The 14,923-nt window shown below is 36.8% G+C and overlaps 1 protein-coding gene across 3 annotated transcripts in view; it reads right to left on the bottom strand.

Moving 5' to 3' along the window:
* Positions 1-5,990: 5,990 nt before the first annotated feature.
* Positions 5,991-14,923, bottom strand: part of RB1CC1 (RB1 inducible coiled-coil 1) — a 79,038-nt gene continuing 70,105 nt past the window's right edge. For 2 of the 3 annotated variants that reach the window (XM_064442725.1, XM_064442727.1), the window contains 4 exons: positions 13,435-13,493; positions 11,488-11,624; positions 7,907-7,977; positions 5,991-7,647 (listed from right to left, as the gene is read on the bottom strand). In XM_064442725.1, coding sequence (XP_064298795.1) covers positions 7,570-7,647; positions 7,907-7,977; positions 11,488-11,624; positions 13,435-13,493 — 345 coding nt within the window. In that variant the 3' untranslated portion in view covers positions 5,991-7,569. The remainder of the gene's footprint in view (positions 7,648-7,906; positions 7,978-11,487; positions 11,625-13,434; positions 13,494-14,923) is intronic. The other variant, XM_064442726.1, reaches the window with a different exon arrangement.

Genomic DNA, 14,923 nt, shown 5'->3' with positions numbered 1-14,923 from the left:
ACTTCAACTTCCACATTATAATGCTATGCTTGTTTAAAAAGGAATAACTAGGCATGCAGAAATGGAAGTGCTACTATTGCTCTGTCATTTATCTAACAGCTGTGCTCGTAGACTTAACAAAAATATTCCCTCAGAAAGAACCCAAAGGTTACACAACACTGACAGACATCGTCCTGTAGGAACTATTCACCTATTTTAAGAAGCTAAAAATGTGGAAATGGTACTTTCTGGAGATGTATTAAATATATATAAAAGCCGCAACTGCAAGTGGTTTGAACTCTGAATATTTGTGGTTGGGAAGAGTTGGAGCTGGCAGATTAACAGGCTGAATTTCTGGAGGGGTTTGCAAATTACTACCTCTTGCAGCATCACACTTCATAGAAAAGGGGGCAAGTTTCAAACACTGTCCTGGGTTTAGTCTCTTTGAGAACAACATCTGCAGAACTGCTTCACTGCTGATCCTGAAGAGTGTTCTTAGCACTCAGCTGAAACATTAAACTTGATGAACAGTTTTCGGAAATGACTTTTTGTTCTGCTGGCCAAGGAACTAAAACTAGTGCTAAAATGGTCTGGACCACCCAGGTACCGATTCCCAGGATTTATGCCAAGAGGAATCACAGGAAGCTTCTGGCAGGGCTTCTTCAACCCCCTCATTGTCCTCCTCCTCCTCACACCTACATCCAGGGGTCAACACAGCTGCAGCAGCCTGGCTCCACGTAAGGAAAGGCACAAGGCAAAGCAACATCCTAAAGACCCCACATCATGAGCACGGACACAGGCCAATGACAGTCAGGCCTCTGGTCTCAGCGTGGTCTGCTGCTCCTCAGCACACATTGAAACATCCACTCCCTCCTTCGCTCCTTTCAACTGGCTCCATTGCCTTCTCTGAGAGCGCGAAGGACTCGCAGTACAGAAACAAACTGAACTCCTGAACCCGCAAAGCAGGATTTTGCAAGCAGGTCACAGTGTTAAAGCATCATACCGGAAAGAGAATTTTGTTAGAAACATATATTTAATTCACTATAACACTAATGCAGGCGATGGGATAATAATTACAATATGAAGCAGGCAGCCTCAACATCTGACTAATAACTTGCTGTGAAGACACATCAAAGAAGTCACCCAGGCAACAGAACTGGCCACAAACAGTAGGTGCGTCGCTCCCCTGGAAGGTTCACGAGGTGCCATTGAGGAGGAAAGCTGAAACACTATAAAACCAGCACAGAGCGGCAGAAGAGCTGAAACCATTATGCTGGGGCTTTCCATTACAACCCAGCCCAAAGTCAAAGCGCTTGGTCTACAGCAAAGCAGTGCTGCCATTAATTCCCCACCTGTAAATTCAGCAAGAGGATCACAAGTATGAAGAGTGCCCACAGGGAGGCTGACACTGTATTGACGGAAGATGAGAAGGTACGGGCGTGAAGGAAAATAGCATCCAGCCTGTAGCAAAATGATTCAGCTTCTGCAGAAGTCCTCCATGGGAAAAATAAAAATCCCACCAACCCAGGGAAATAATTAAACAAGTTAAATATAACAAATATGGGCCAACTGAAAACATGAAGAGCAGGTGAAAAGGATTTATGGAAGATGGTGTAAATTCTGTGACAAGTAGAAAGCAAAAGGATTGCTATTTTTTCCCCGTTTTTCCTTTTGTGTATTGGTGTCAGTGTCTGCCCCCTGGCCATTAAGCAGTGTTCCTGTACTCAGCACCTGTGGGTACAAGCTCTCAGCCACAGCTCTCTGCTCTTTAGGCTGGTAAAATTCATTTTAGTTTTAAAGGCTTCCAATTGATTTCTCACTACTGGTGAAGATGGTAACCATGAACTCTTAAGAATACACTGCTCATGCTGGTCAACATGTAAAGTTTAGCACAAGAGAAAAGTAGCCATTAGCACGGCATAGAGATTTGTCCTTCCTCTCATCTTTTAAAACTGGTTTCCAGGATCATCTACTGGCCATTACTTGGACAACCTCATCATTAGACTTCGGTCTTATTTAGATTACTTTATGCTTAAAAGTACACGACATGCTTTATGGATTTCTTTTCCCTTATAATAAAAATAACACTTGTTACTATAATTTTGGTTCCCTTTATCCATATTGAGGATGCTTGAACAAAAATTTCTGTAAACCTGGAAAAAAAAATCAAATTATGCATTGAACTCCTGGATAGGTTTACAATTTCATCTTCTATATCTGTCACAGGATGCAAGGAGAGACACATTCATTTGAATAATTACCGTATAGACAATACCATCTTTAAAATACTGATTTTTGCCTCAAAATTTGATTGCCAATGAAATTACATCAGTATTACCTAAGCTAGTCTGAGATTCAGTGACACCAAAATGTTTCTGCAGAATAAACTGCCACATAGCTTGTTTACAACAACATATACGAGACACATACAAAAACCAGTAGGTCATTGCCTGACAGGCAAAGGAGCACAACATTACAAAAATAAGTTGTTAAAGTTTAAAATATGAACTTTGTTTAATGGGTACGGAAAACAAAGCCATTTTAACCTCTTTTCCTTCTCATAATTTCTTAGCATACCTATTAAAATAGTTGGCCATAAGAATGCTTTGTAGGTAAAAGAAATTGGTGCCACTGATGGCTACTAAAGAGCTGTTCCATTGCATAGGAAGTGTTACAGTTTTGATGCTTAATTTTTGCAATTAAGGAAAAAATGACCTGTGGGACCCCTTGGAGAAAGCTATTTATTCAATGGCTTAGAAGTCAGACAGCAAGGTGTCTTCCCTTAACAGCAGATGACTCCGTGCCAGGTTACATGGTGGCATGTCTACTCACGAGCAGTTTCTTAAGTGTTAGATGTACTTCTATGGGACATTCCAAGTTTGTAAGAGTTGGGATTTTCCAAAAAAGAACTTTCTACTAAAAACTTACCAACCAGCTCCAGCATTCAGGTATTAAAAGCTCATGCCCTATTCTTTGTCACCAGTGGATAGGTTAAACTACACATGTGCAATGGAAAACATGATTCACCTACACAATGAGGCAAATGCATTTGCCTCATTCAACCATACAGGGATATAGAGAATGGACTTGAATTGTCAACAGTAACTTCCAGCTCTTCAGTGAGTTTGGGAAGTGAGACTAAGACAACAGAAAAAGAAAGATTATCACAGACAGTCAAAAGGCATCATATAAAAATCATGGGTCATCTTAAGTTTCCTATGCAGTACTGGGTCATAAGTTTAAGAAAATTTCTCAAGATGATTGCTAAGGAACTATATCCACAGAAAGAATGAAAATTCAGGATGATACTGGTAGCTTAGGAAAGAAAGAAGTAATCTGGCAGATGGAGAAGCACTGGGAATTATTTTTCCTTCCTTTTTTCTCTAATATGCCCATTATGGAAACCTAATATAAGGCAGAAAATGCACAAGATCCCAGTAGACAGAAATTGAAACCTACAAAACCCAGCTGAAAATAAATTACAGCTCTTTAATCAACCATTGTAAAAATGAATTTTCTAATGTGTATTAGGCCATTTTAAAGATATATTCTAAAAGGGGTATGTGATTTGATATGCAACAGTACAACTGCCTGCCTTGTGTTATACAGGAAACTGGCTCAGAGTGAGAACTGACCCACGCAGACTACCAACATAGTTTCCAGCGGTACCGAAGATGAGAATCAGAAGTGTCAAATGGGCACTAAGAAATAACTCCCTGCATGACAATTTATTACTGAAAAATTTATAGGAATGAATAAGCACTACAAAGTACTAATCAATTTTTGCTATAACCATTTACAGCCAATCTGGCTTCTAGCTAAAACTCCACAAATCAAGAAAGGCTGCAATATTAGGCCACAAAGAAAACCTGAGCTGCAGAAAGGCACAGAATAATTCTGCAGAGCAGAGGGCAGACTTTCCAGTTCTGCTACGCAACATATGTAATGTCAACTATATTTAGGGAAAAGCGTATACTCAAGTGTAAGCTGGTCCTACTCACAGGCCATCTTAAGATTCAGCTGAACCACAGCTGAATTCTAAACAGCACAAGCTCCTGACTTTGAGACCTACTGCAGAGCAGTGCAAAAAGCCACATGCTTCCTCGAGTATTCAAACGGGTATAGCCTTCTAAGAACAATGGAGAAAAAAACCGCAACAAAACAACAAAACCAACTTTTCAATTATCACATCCTTTTTGCATTAAGTCTGCAGGACAATATTTGCTTTCAATCAACTTTCTCTACCGTTCATGTTCCTTTTTGCACTTCAAAAATATAGTTGCCTTTGTCTAAAGCCAGACTTATGAAATGAGCATATATTAGCAGTAGCGTAAGAGGTTTTTTTTGTAGTAATTGGTAAGTTCCCAACATGCAGCTGCACGAAAGAATTAGAGGAATCTCAGATCATCAAATTTATCCTCCAACTTCCCCCCATCCCCCCTGAATATGCTCCTCATCCAAATTATATAGCCGTATACAAAGTTTTATTATGGAGCAAGACGAAACACATAGGTAGTGCATAACATGCATAGTTTCAAGAACTAGTAAGGCTGTGACATACAAAAAATATGTAAACTACATTTTTTTTCAATGACTGTTCAGAATCATTACTATGTTAGGAGTTTGTCTGACAGAATTTCCATTCTGAATATACATAAAGATTATAAAATGTAACACATGACAAATATTCCTAAAAACCAAACCCATTGCTGGTTATTTATATTCTAAAAATATGATGTCATGTAACAATAACAGACACCTCCTGGTGTTTTTTTAAGTGGCAGATATCAGCAGGGAATGACTTTTTCTTCCCTCATGGTTTGCATTACAGTACTTTATTTTAATCAGTTTACATAGGTGCTTCAGAAGTTCACTTTCATATATTGCTCATGTGTTTTGAAGTTACATAAATGTCAGTCACGCCTTTGTCTGTCTTAAGCTAGAAATCAAGCCAACTTTCATAACCCCATAAATCATCATTGCTACTGTCCACATATAAGCTTAAATATATATACTTTTTTTTTTAATCTGGGGAACAATAAACTGAGACTAGAAAACTCAGGTTTTTTTACAGACAAAGATGAAAGAATTTGACTTGTCTTTTTTTTTTAAATTCTCAGCATGAAGCTCTGTGCTTACCTCACTTCTGCGCTCAGGCCACCGTCCCAGAGCCTGCAAAGAACTCCATGGTATGCCATCCACACAGACTGCAAGACACACAGGCCTTAGTGCTTAATGGCATTAAGAGTATCAGAAACCCACTAGTTTTTGTATGCCCAAAAATGAGTGCTGCTTGTAGGTGCACAGTCCCGTAGGGCCATCATCAAATCTGCAGTTTTATCCAACTCGGAAGAACTCGACAAACACATCCTCTCCTCTGTGGGGAAAATTCTGGGTGACCTTTTACTTATCTTTGAAGTAGACTATTCAAGAACAGAGGAGTGGGGTCTTGCGTTGTAGTGCTGGATTGCACATGGCCACGCAGATCCACTGCTGCTACTCAAGGAGTGGCTGTCCTCCCAGAAACGGAAGGACTCTCTGCCCCTTAGCCAGGCCTGGGAGATAATTAGTCCCTGAAGAACAAATAATACTCGAAGCAGTAGGGAGATTATCTCAGGCTGGGAAAGTTTTGCAGTGGGATAAAAGATACTGAGGCTTCTAAAGGCTCAGCATATTAGGAGGACTGAATCATGCTATGCATGCGCCTTCTTAAACTTGCGACTCATTTGACTAAAGGAACAAGACTGCATCTAAATTGCAGATAGAACTGAATTCCCATTTAGTTGAAGGTCAAAAATTCAGTGATAAAAAAGTATTGCTTCATCTTTTTTTTTGCTTTAAACCTGTTCTATAGATCTATGTTATTTACATATTTGACACCGGGCAGTACTCAACTATGGCAATACTGTTCTTGCACAAGGCAGCACATTTTTTTGCTAAGTAATTTTAAAAAGTCAGTAGATCAGCTAGAAGGTAACAATCAGATAAGAATGCGACCTGACGAAATGACATTCTGTTTTCCAGAGATCAGCTGTCTTAGATTTATTTCGTCAAAGGTGTGATACAATTACAAGCCCATGCATTTCATAAAAATCTGAACTTAAAATTGTTATGTAACAAAATTTTAAATGAGCATATACCGAAGTTTCTCAGTGTTCAAGTAGACTGGTTAGTCGGAAGGAATATTATTTGCAACATACAGGCAGAAGTATTGACATTTTCATGTGACCATTTCTTTATCTCTTTTCTTCCTCCACTCCACACCTTCTGAAGATAAATCACAGTTAAATAACTCTATGGATTAAGTCTTAGACATAAGCTCATAACTGAATCCAGAATTTCACTTTCCATTGGCTACACACTTATAGTACATCATCTTACACTATTAAAAAAATAAAATAAATTAGACAACATTTTTGAAGTGTAGCCAGTGTAATTATTTTGAAAAATTTCATTTATCAGTTTGATTTGCTGACAAAATTAATTTCTGTCTACTTAAATTCTTTTTATATTGTTACAAGGTAATTCTTGTAATTCCTGAATGTTGCTGAATATTAGTGCCTCTTGTAGAAAATTTAGGTATTTGTATGTAATGAAACTGCTGGAGGAATCAGAGAGAAGCTGCAACAGATTAACATGAAATAAATATTATAGATAGTATTTTAAAGGCACAGAAATACTTCAAACACATACAGTTTCAAATCTTTATTGTTTTAAAATTCTACATGTCTTTTACAATTACAATAATCTGTTACTTAAATGACTCTTGTATGGTTAATGTACAATGAGTTTTTTCCTGAAACTCAACCATGAAATACAATTTCATCAATATGATTTTTCTAAATAGATTAATACAAGATTTCTGGTTTGTTGGGAAGAACAAGTGCTTCACTTTGAACAAACAGCACAGGTGTCTTCCCTTCAGAATCTGTGTGATCAATCCATCGAAAGTGCTTTTGAAGATTGCAGATCTAACTGTGACTGATTTTCAAAATCAGTCTATCAAATTACAAGTTTTGTTTTTAACATTAAAGAGCATTTTCATGTAATGAAACAAGTTGCAGTAGTTATTTTTATTCATCTATTGAGGCAAACTCATGTTGAAGAAAAATTATGTGATTATCTGCATGCAATGAACACTCCTCTTTAAATAGTTGATGAATTTTACACATATAAAGAATCTGTTAAAGAGTGCAAGTACTTTGATAATGATCTCACAAAAGGACGTATGCTGGTAATAATGGCAACTAACATTTAACATCTAAATACAAGCTAATGTATATTTAGCAGGCAATTAACATGGCTAACAAACCATGTTTCATGTGGTTGCCCTTTGAGAAAATGAACTCATTTGGTCCACACTCCTAAAGTTATCTGGGTAAAAAAATTGGAACGGTTAGGGCCAGAGTTTTTGATGAAATTCTTGTTTCTAAAATGTGACCTGTTAAAAAGTAAAAGCAGTACATCAATGACGTATCTTGTCACATGACCTCAGTATAAAAAGATGGCCTGCTATTTGGAGCGATGAACGAGCACTGAAGGACAAGTCAAAAAAAGAACGGAGACAGAATGAACTAAAGTTTTGCTGTGTTATACTTTCTTGTTCCATGGTACTGCTTTCACTCTGTAGAATTTTGTACCCAACGGAACTTTAAATCTGTTTTGTGCCTACAAATAAAAAAAGAAGAAATCAAATTACATTAGAAATGTGGAATTATTATGTTTTTAAGCACAAACTGTCTCCCACCTCCCAGCATTTACGAGACCATCTGGGGTCTGGCCAGGTTCTGGGCAGTACGGACATAACCACCCAAGCCACTGCTCTCTTACTCACTTATGCAGGGAGTACTTTTCACAACTGTTACATTAAATCTGATTTTCTTCTCTATTAATTGTATCAGAGGCTTTTCCATTCCTACTTCCTTACCTTTTTTGCCTGGCAATATTCCTTTTCCATCACTTTTCCTAGAACCCAAGGTCTCCTAGATGCACCTGAAGCTAAAGAGAGCATATATTTATTATTTTGGATAATCAACTACAGGTAACAGGATATTACATTCAATATGGTTAAAGATTATTTGCTAAAGTGATTTCATTGTAAGCAAAAATTATTCAAAACCCCCTTTTTTAATAAATTAACAAAAATTAAATAAGTTCAGATGTCAAGACAGGTCAACGGCATTTTTAAACATAAAAATTTATTTTTTTAGTCTAAATTTTGTTTTAAAACTTAACATTAGAGAAGGTAAAAGCAACCCCAAATTGAAATTCATTTAGTGATTTTAAATTATTCTAGTCAACCCACTTCACCTTTTGGCCTGATTTAAGGTGATAATTTCTTGATGTATTTCAAAGGATAGAAAGTCTTCTGTATGCAGCTATTATTATTGCCCTTACTCAAATATCTGAGTTATTTTTTCTGTATTAGTGATGGAAATTAGTTACTCATAAACAGTAATTTTAGAGCCCTGCAAGTCTGCTACTTATGATTGCAGTCTTCGAGAGTACAGAATACTGTTCAGAAAGGAGAAAAGTGAAAAACCTCAGTAATAAACTGACAGGTCAAAAGACCAACAAAGTGGGCATAAACACACTTTCAGGTTGTACCGTTGAAATGCATATTTGCCTTGTATTCCAAGAAATTATATCCATTTAACTTGCTTTGCTATTTTCTAACTATCCCGAATCATGGCATGAAGAAAACATCAAAACGGAAGGAACAGCTCACATATGCTCTACATAATACTAAAATCAATGCTTTTCTATTCATTTATGAGATACTCTATCTAGTGACTAGAACAGGAGTCACTCAAGAACCAGAGTTTGAAATTTTAATCTTATCCTTCAGGAATGTGCTGCGTCTGGCAGGGAGAGAGTTAATTTTCTTCTTAGTACCCAGTATGGGGATATATTTTTGGATTTGTGCTGGAAACAGTGTTGATAACACAGGGGTGTTTTCTTTATTGCTGAGCAGTGCTTACACAGTGTCAAGGCCTTTTCTGCTTCTCACCCCACCCCACCAGCGAGTGGGCTGGGGGTGCACAGGAAGCTGGGAGGGGACACAGCTGGAACAGCTGACCCCAACCGACCCAAGGGATATTCCACACCATATGGCATCATGGTCAGCCTATAAAGCTGGGGGAAGAAGGAGGAAGGGGGGGTGTTCAGAGTGATGGCGTTTGTTCTCCCAAGTAACCGTTATACGTGATGGAGCCCTGCTTTCCTGGAGATGGCTGAACACCTGCCTGCCCATGGGAAGTAGTGAATGAATGAATTCCTTGTTTTGATTTGCTTGTGTGCGCAGCTTTTGGTTTACCTATTAAACTGTCTTTACCTCAACCCATGAGTTTTCTCACTTCTACTCTTCTGATTCTCTCCCCCATCCCACTGGGGAGGAGCGAGGAAAGAGCTGTGTGGTGCTTAGTCCTGGATAAGGTTAAACCATGACATGATTAATTTGACTGTCGATAATGGAGCAGATTCTTTTCTACTCTATAGTCCTACAAAACTGTGCAAAAGTATTCATATCTGACCTGAATGCTCTACAACTGAAGTTTTTTTCAATTTGCTTGGCTGATAGACTTCATTGATCTAATCAAGACTGTGAGATAGATTCAGGGTTCCCCCCCCCCACCCCCTTACATTTGCAAATGAAAACTTATCTCAGTGATAAGGGACAACACAGAAACCACGCAGTGCTCAACCAATTTCAGTGTTCTCATAGCATTCTAAGTGCTCTTAATATAGGTACAGACAACCTAACATAGCCTAAATCCCTGACACTTAAATTCTGTAGGTGGACCTATATAGGATTATTAAATTGATAAGTACATGCTGGTAGAAAAGGTCAGATTTAGATGCAACATTTTGGCAGCCCTTAAAACAATGATTTGCAGCACCTAGGCCCATACCAATTTCAATCTATCGCACATACCACCAGTGTTCTTGGTTTCATTTTCCCCACTTGCCTTATGCAGAAATAGAATCAAGACATGGCTTCCTGAACTATTGAGCTAGAGACAGATGTGTTCCTGAAGCAAATGGTAAGTCTTTGTTTTTGTTTTATAGTCAGGTTTCTCAAATTTGAGACTAACTCTATTTAGCAAGTGATCAGGAATGGAGCAAGCTAAGTCCATTTGGAAACAGAAAGGTCAGTGAATTGCGTACTCAGGAGCAATATACAAACTGACGTGTGTTTTACCTTATATATGTAAACTGATAATAAGAAAATAAATCATGTATCACATCATTATATATGGACCACTAATGCCATAGTTCAGAATGTATTATGTCTAAAAGTGAGATAGGAGTTCTTCCCGTGTATTTCACAGAACACACATGGGACAGATTCAGCAGTCTCGGAATGCAGTTAGAGCTTGGTGGTCTTCTGGAGACTACACAGTGATTAGGCTGATAGCTTCTGACATGCAATAACATACAGAAGCTTTTACTAATAAATGAGAATCAATACAAAATGTTATTAGACATTTCTGCAACAAAGTTGTGAGCACGGGTGGGTTTGCAAAAAAAATACTATGTGTGATAGTTTAAACATGTTTACATGAATCTAATGTAGCACATAGTTTAGTGCAAAGCATTGTTATTTTTCCTCATTTAAAAAAGATTAATACTTCAATTTAACGAAGTTTACATAGCTGCCAGACCTAGCCAACAAATAACAAACATTAAGGGAGGAAACATGGTATTGTTGGGTTGACCTAGAGGTCTTTTCCAACCTTAATGATTCTGTGAAAATGTGCCATCAACCTGAACAGAAGCAAAACACGTAGAAACTGTTCTCTGAAAACTTGAGCCCTGATAAACACCATTTAAATTGAGTGGAGGAATTGTATCAGCAGAAACACTGCTTGCAAATCCCCATCCATTGTGGTCTATATTTTATTTCAGATGTGTATCTGGGTTCATAAATTCCAGTCACTTTGAGAAGACAAGCTACAGAGTGAACAAATTTTATTCAAAGACAATCTTCAAAGAACATAATAAAATCAGGTATTAAAAACAGAGCATGCAGTTTTGACAGAAATGTTACCTTGAGTTTTGTATTTACTCTCCTCAAAGAAGACATTGAAAACATAAATCCAAATAAAAATAGGCCTGAGACCCACACAATTATACATTACTATTCATGCTACTGAATAGCTAAGCAACCCGATGGGAACATTTTCCCCACAGACGTGTTAACATACTCTGTGTGTGTACAAAACTGGCATTTTCTTTTTCTTTTTACAGCTTACTTTGATGATGCAGATATTTTTCCTTATTTTTCCAAGATATTAACAACTATATAAATCTTTTATTTAAAATGTTCTGCCTTGAAAATGTTTAGCATCAGAACAAATAGCAAAAGCTACAAAGATAGCTGACAGCTATCTACATGCTTCTCCTATTTATCACATACATATTTAGAAAAATCTCTTAATAGGTGTTAGAAAGTTAAGAGTGTTATTCGTAGGAGGAGATAATAATGGGAAGTAATCTGACACTTACCACACTCACCTGGTTTGAGATCCAGTGCAGCAAGAGATTCTGAATGCAAGAAATACAAGGTTGGACTGACAGTAAACAATACATAGTTGTCATGCCTTTCGTCCAAGATAATAAGAACCAAATCGCCAACCTGAAAACTGGGGAGGAAAAAAAAAAATCAGGGAACTTAACTAGAAAAACCAAAAGCACGGAAGCTTAAAACTGCATGAACTACGCTACATTTTTTCCCAAGTATTGCATAGACTGAGACTTAGTTGAACAGCACCACAGACATTTCTACTTCTTACGCCAACTCATACACATTTTATATTTTCTGAAGTCAATAAAACAGTCCACATTTTAAAAAGTGGTTGTGAAATGTTTTTCTACATCCATCGACTCAAATTTTTTTTTTCCAAAAGAACTGACAGTTTTGCTTTAAAATATAAACGGAAGGGCCTAACAAAATACTAACATTTCAATTTTATCTTTTTATTCACCAATACTTATGGTAGTGATCACTGTACGAGTGCTTACAAACACTTTTTTGATCTTCTAAACTGAAGTCTATTTGAACACAGGAAAATGTAGCCAAACATTTACGTAGGTATTCAGTCTTAAAGTTTTAAGTACACATGACAAAAGATAAATGAAGTGTTCATTTTTGATGAAAGGGTTAAAAGCAAAAGAAACACTGTGGTGACTTCACATAAGTTTCAAAAATCTGTTTCTTCCTGACACCAGGATAACACAAGAAGCCACCAAGTTCTCATGCAAAGTTTCAGTAACAAAATTCAGAGAACTTTTTCTGTCTCTGATTTCTGCTTCACAGTGCAAATGTATTGGAAGTAAATTATTTACCCATTAATGAAAAAGTTTACAATAGCTGTAAATTAAGCATTAAAGCATAAGAGGGCTCCAGGAATAAATATTACTACTACTCTGGTGATGGGTAGGAAGTGGCAAAGAAAGGGGAGAACTTTTCTCCATAAAAGGAGACCACAGACACATAATCGGAGATAAACAGGTAAACCTAGAGAAAAATTTAGCTCTTCTTCTTTGAAGTTCACTTTCAGATCAAACAATACTCCAGGCTGTTCTGCCTGAACTTGTTGTGGTGACAGACTATACTTGAAGACATCTCTATTGCACAGAAATTCTTCTTTCACAACATTTCCCTCACCAAAGACTACCAAGAGAGTTGCAAGAATATTCAGATGCTCGCAGGAAAAGTTGCTTCTACTCATACTGACCTTGTTACAATAAACACGCAATTTGGTGTAATTCAGAAAACTTTAAAGGCATAATCTGTGTTAGTTTTCTTTCCAAGAAGGTATTTTTTATATTACTCAATATCAGACTGATAAATTACTTAAGAACAGCTGTCTGTAGCTTTCACATTTTGCAAGAATTAATACTTCTTTTTCCAGAAACAATTCTACATGCAGCTGCTAACGGATTGATAATATCTAGCAAAATATTTGAATGAATTTCATTTCATCCTGTCAAGGTAAGCCAAAAATTTTGAAGACTTCAGGACAGTTAAACTTCTCTTGAAATAAAATGGAGTACTATGCATATTCAGGGTGAACAGGATTCCTTCTACTTTTTCTCAGCATGCTTTCAAGAAGGTTACAGATAAACAAAAAATAACCGAAAACTCTGAGAAGATTCTAGAAATCCCATGAGGTATTATCCTTATGAACAGTGGAAAGAAAGGCACAGAATTCAAGAAAGCCACTGACATACAGAATTCAGAAAGGCCTTTTGTTTGTTTGTTTAAAATAAGGGCTTAAAAAATTTTATTTATGCCCATTTTGGATGATTCAGTAACTGATGGCTAAACTATAGAGATGACCTATGTATCTTTTCATCACAGAGCAAGAACAGAACTGCGATATTCTTTATCTACATACTTATTATTGAAGTCGTATCCATCTGTTAATTTTCACATAAACATTAACTTACTCTCTAATAGCTATTTTTTCAGAATGTCTTGAGGATACTGATGACATGCTCTGGGACATCTACAAAAAAAAGGAGAAAAGCAATAAACTGTTGGTAAGCTATGATGAAATATACACTGCAGGTAACAATATTGTTAAGGTAAATTGTTTATTATTGATTTCAACAGTGTTTATTCTTGCAGACCTTATATTCACTCAAGAAAACAGCATACTTTTACGTCATCCTGTTCTGTAGCAGGTTTGGTTGGTTTTTGTTTGTTTGTGGTTTTGGAGTTTTGCAGATTTTTTTGTGGGTGGTGTTTTTTTTTTTTTAAATAGCTATCTTTGATTATGAAATTTCTTACATAACTGACTTCTCCCTCATTTAAAACAGAAATGCTTTCCAGATCAGTGCCAGTGAAGATTTGTTCTGAGCATACACAAGACCTATGACAGAGCTGTGCATTCTCACACAGCAGCCACTGACTTTCTAGAAAAGGCTGATGGTAAAACACTGGAAGTTTAACATGTTTACTGAAATTAAACTCGATGTTGAACTCGATATAGTCTCTCAGTTTTACTAAGAACTGTCACGTAATCTAAAGTTCACTCTAAAAGACAGAGCAGCGCTCCCTGGAATAAAACTGGAGTCAAATTGACCAAGACCAAAGGCTCAATTATGTAAGGTTTTGGACATAATTCTTATCTCCTATATGCATGATATCCACCTTTAAATCTGTGTGAATTAATTAATACTGGCACATGAACCAACTTCAACAGGAAAAACTAGATCTAACAATGACTAGAAGTGTACCTGCACTTTCTACAGTAATGCTAGTTTCTATCTACAAAGGGATACATAGCCCATATACAGGAAAGTAGATAGAGAAGCTGATCTGATGTAAATGTATACATTTCATTACTCTTTGGTAACTTCCTTACAGGAGACAATTCATAATTGCCCTGTAGAAACTCTGATTAAAGGTCTTGCAGTTTTTCCATAGGTTCCTACTTCCCGGACCATTTATACATGCTATTCAAATCTAGATTACTCATACTTGAAGTTTGGCACATGATTTTTCAGCTGTAACTCAAATATTGTTACCTACAGGATATTTCCTATTGTCAGTCTTCTTCCCCACTTCCCTGGAAACAGTATCAGCCTGTCTTAATATCAGCTTGAAGCCTATTCACAGCCCATTTTCTTAATTTCTTCAAAGAATGAGCCCAAATTGAATACATTACAACAAAAAACAAAGCTCTCAACTTCTGATTATACTTTCAGCAGTTTTCTTTATGGAGTCCAACCTCAGATCGATTTCTTTTTGTTTCAGACACTGCATTTCTTTGACTTATTCACACTGTACTTTTCTTTCTTGCAAAAGTTGCAGCTAACATGAAAGTTGTCAAATGTGTATGATTTGCTTACATTTTTCACTAAAGTGTTTGACAGTTCTTTTCAGATGTTAAGACCAAAGTTTTTCTTACTGTTTAAAGCCAGAATAAGTGTT

Source organism: Phalacrocorax carbo, chromosome 2 (assembly GCF_963921805.1).
Source record: "Phalacrocorax carbo chromosome 2, bPhaCar2.1, whole genome shotgun sequence".
NCBI lineage: Eukaryota > Metazoa > Chordata > Aves > Suliformes > Phalacrocoracidae > Phalacrocorax > Phalacrocorax carbo.
Note: the sequence above shows the minus strand (reverse complement) of the source record. Positions and strands in the feature narration are given on the sequence as shown.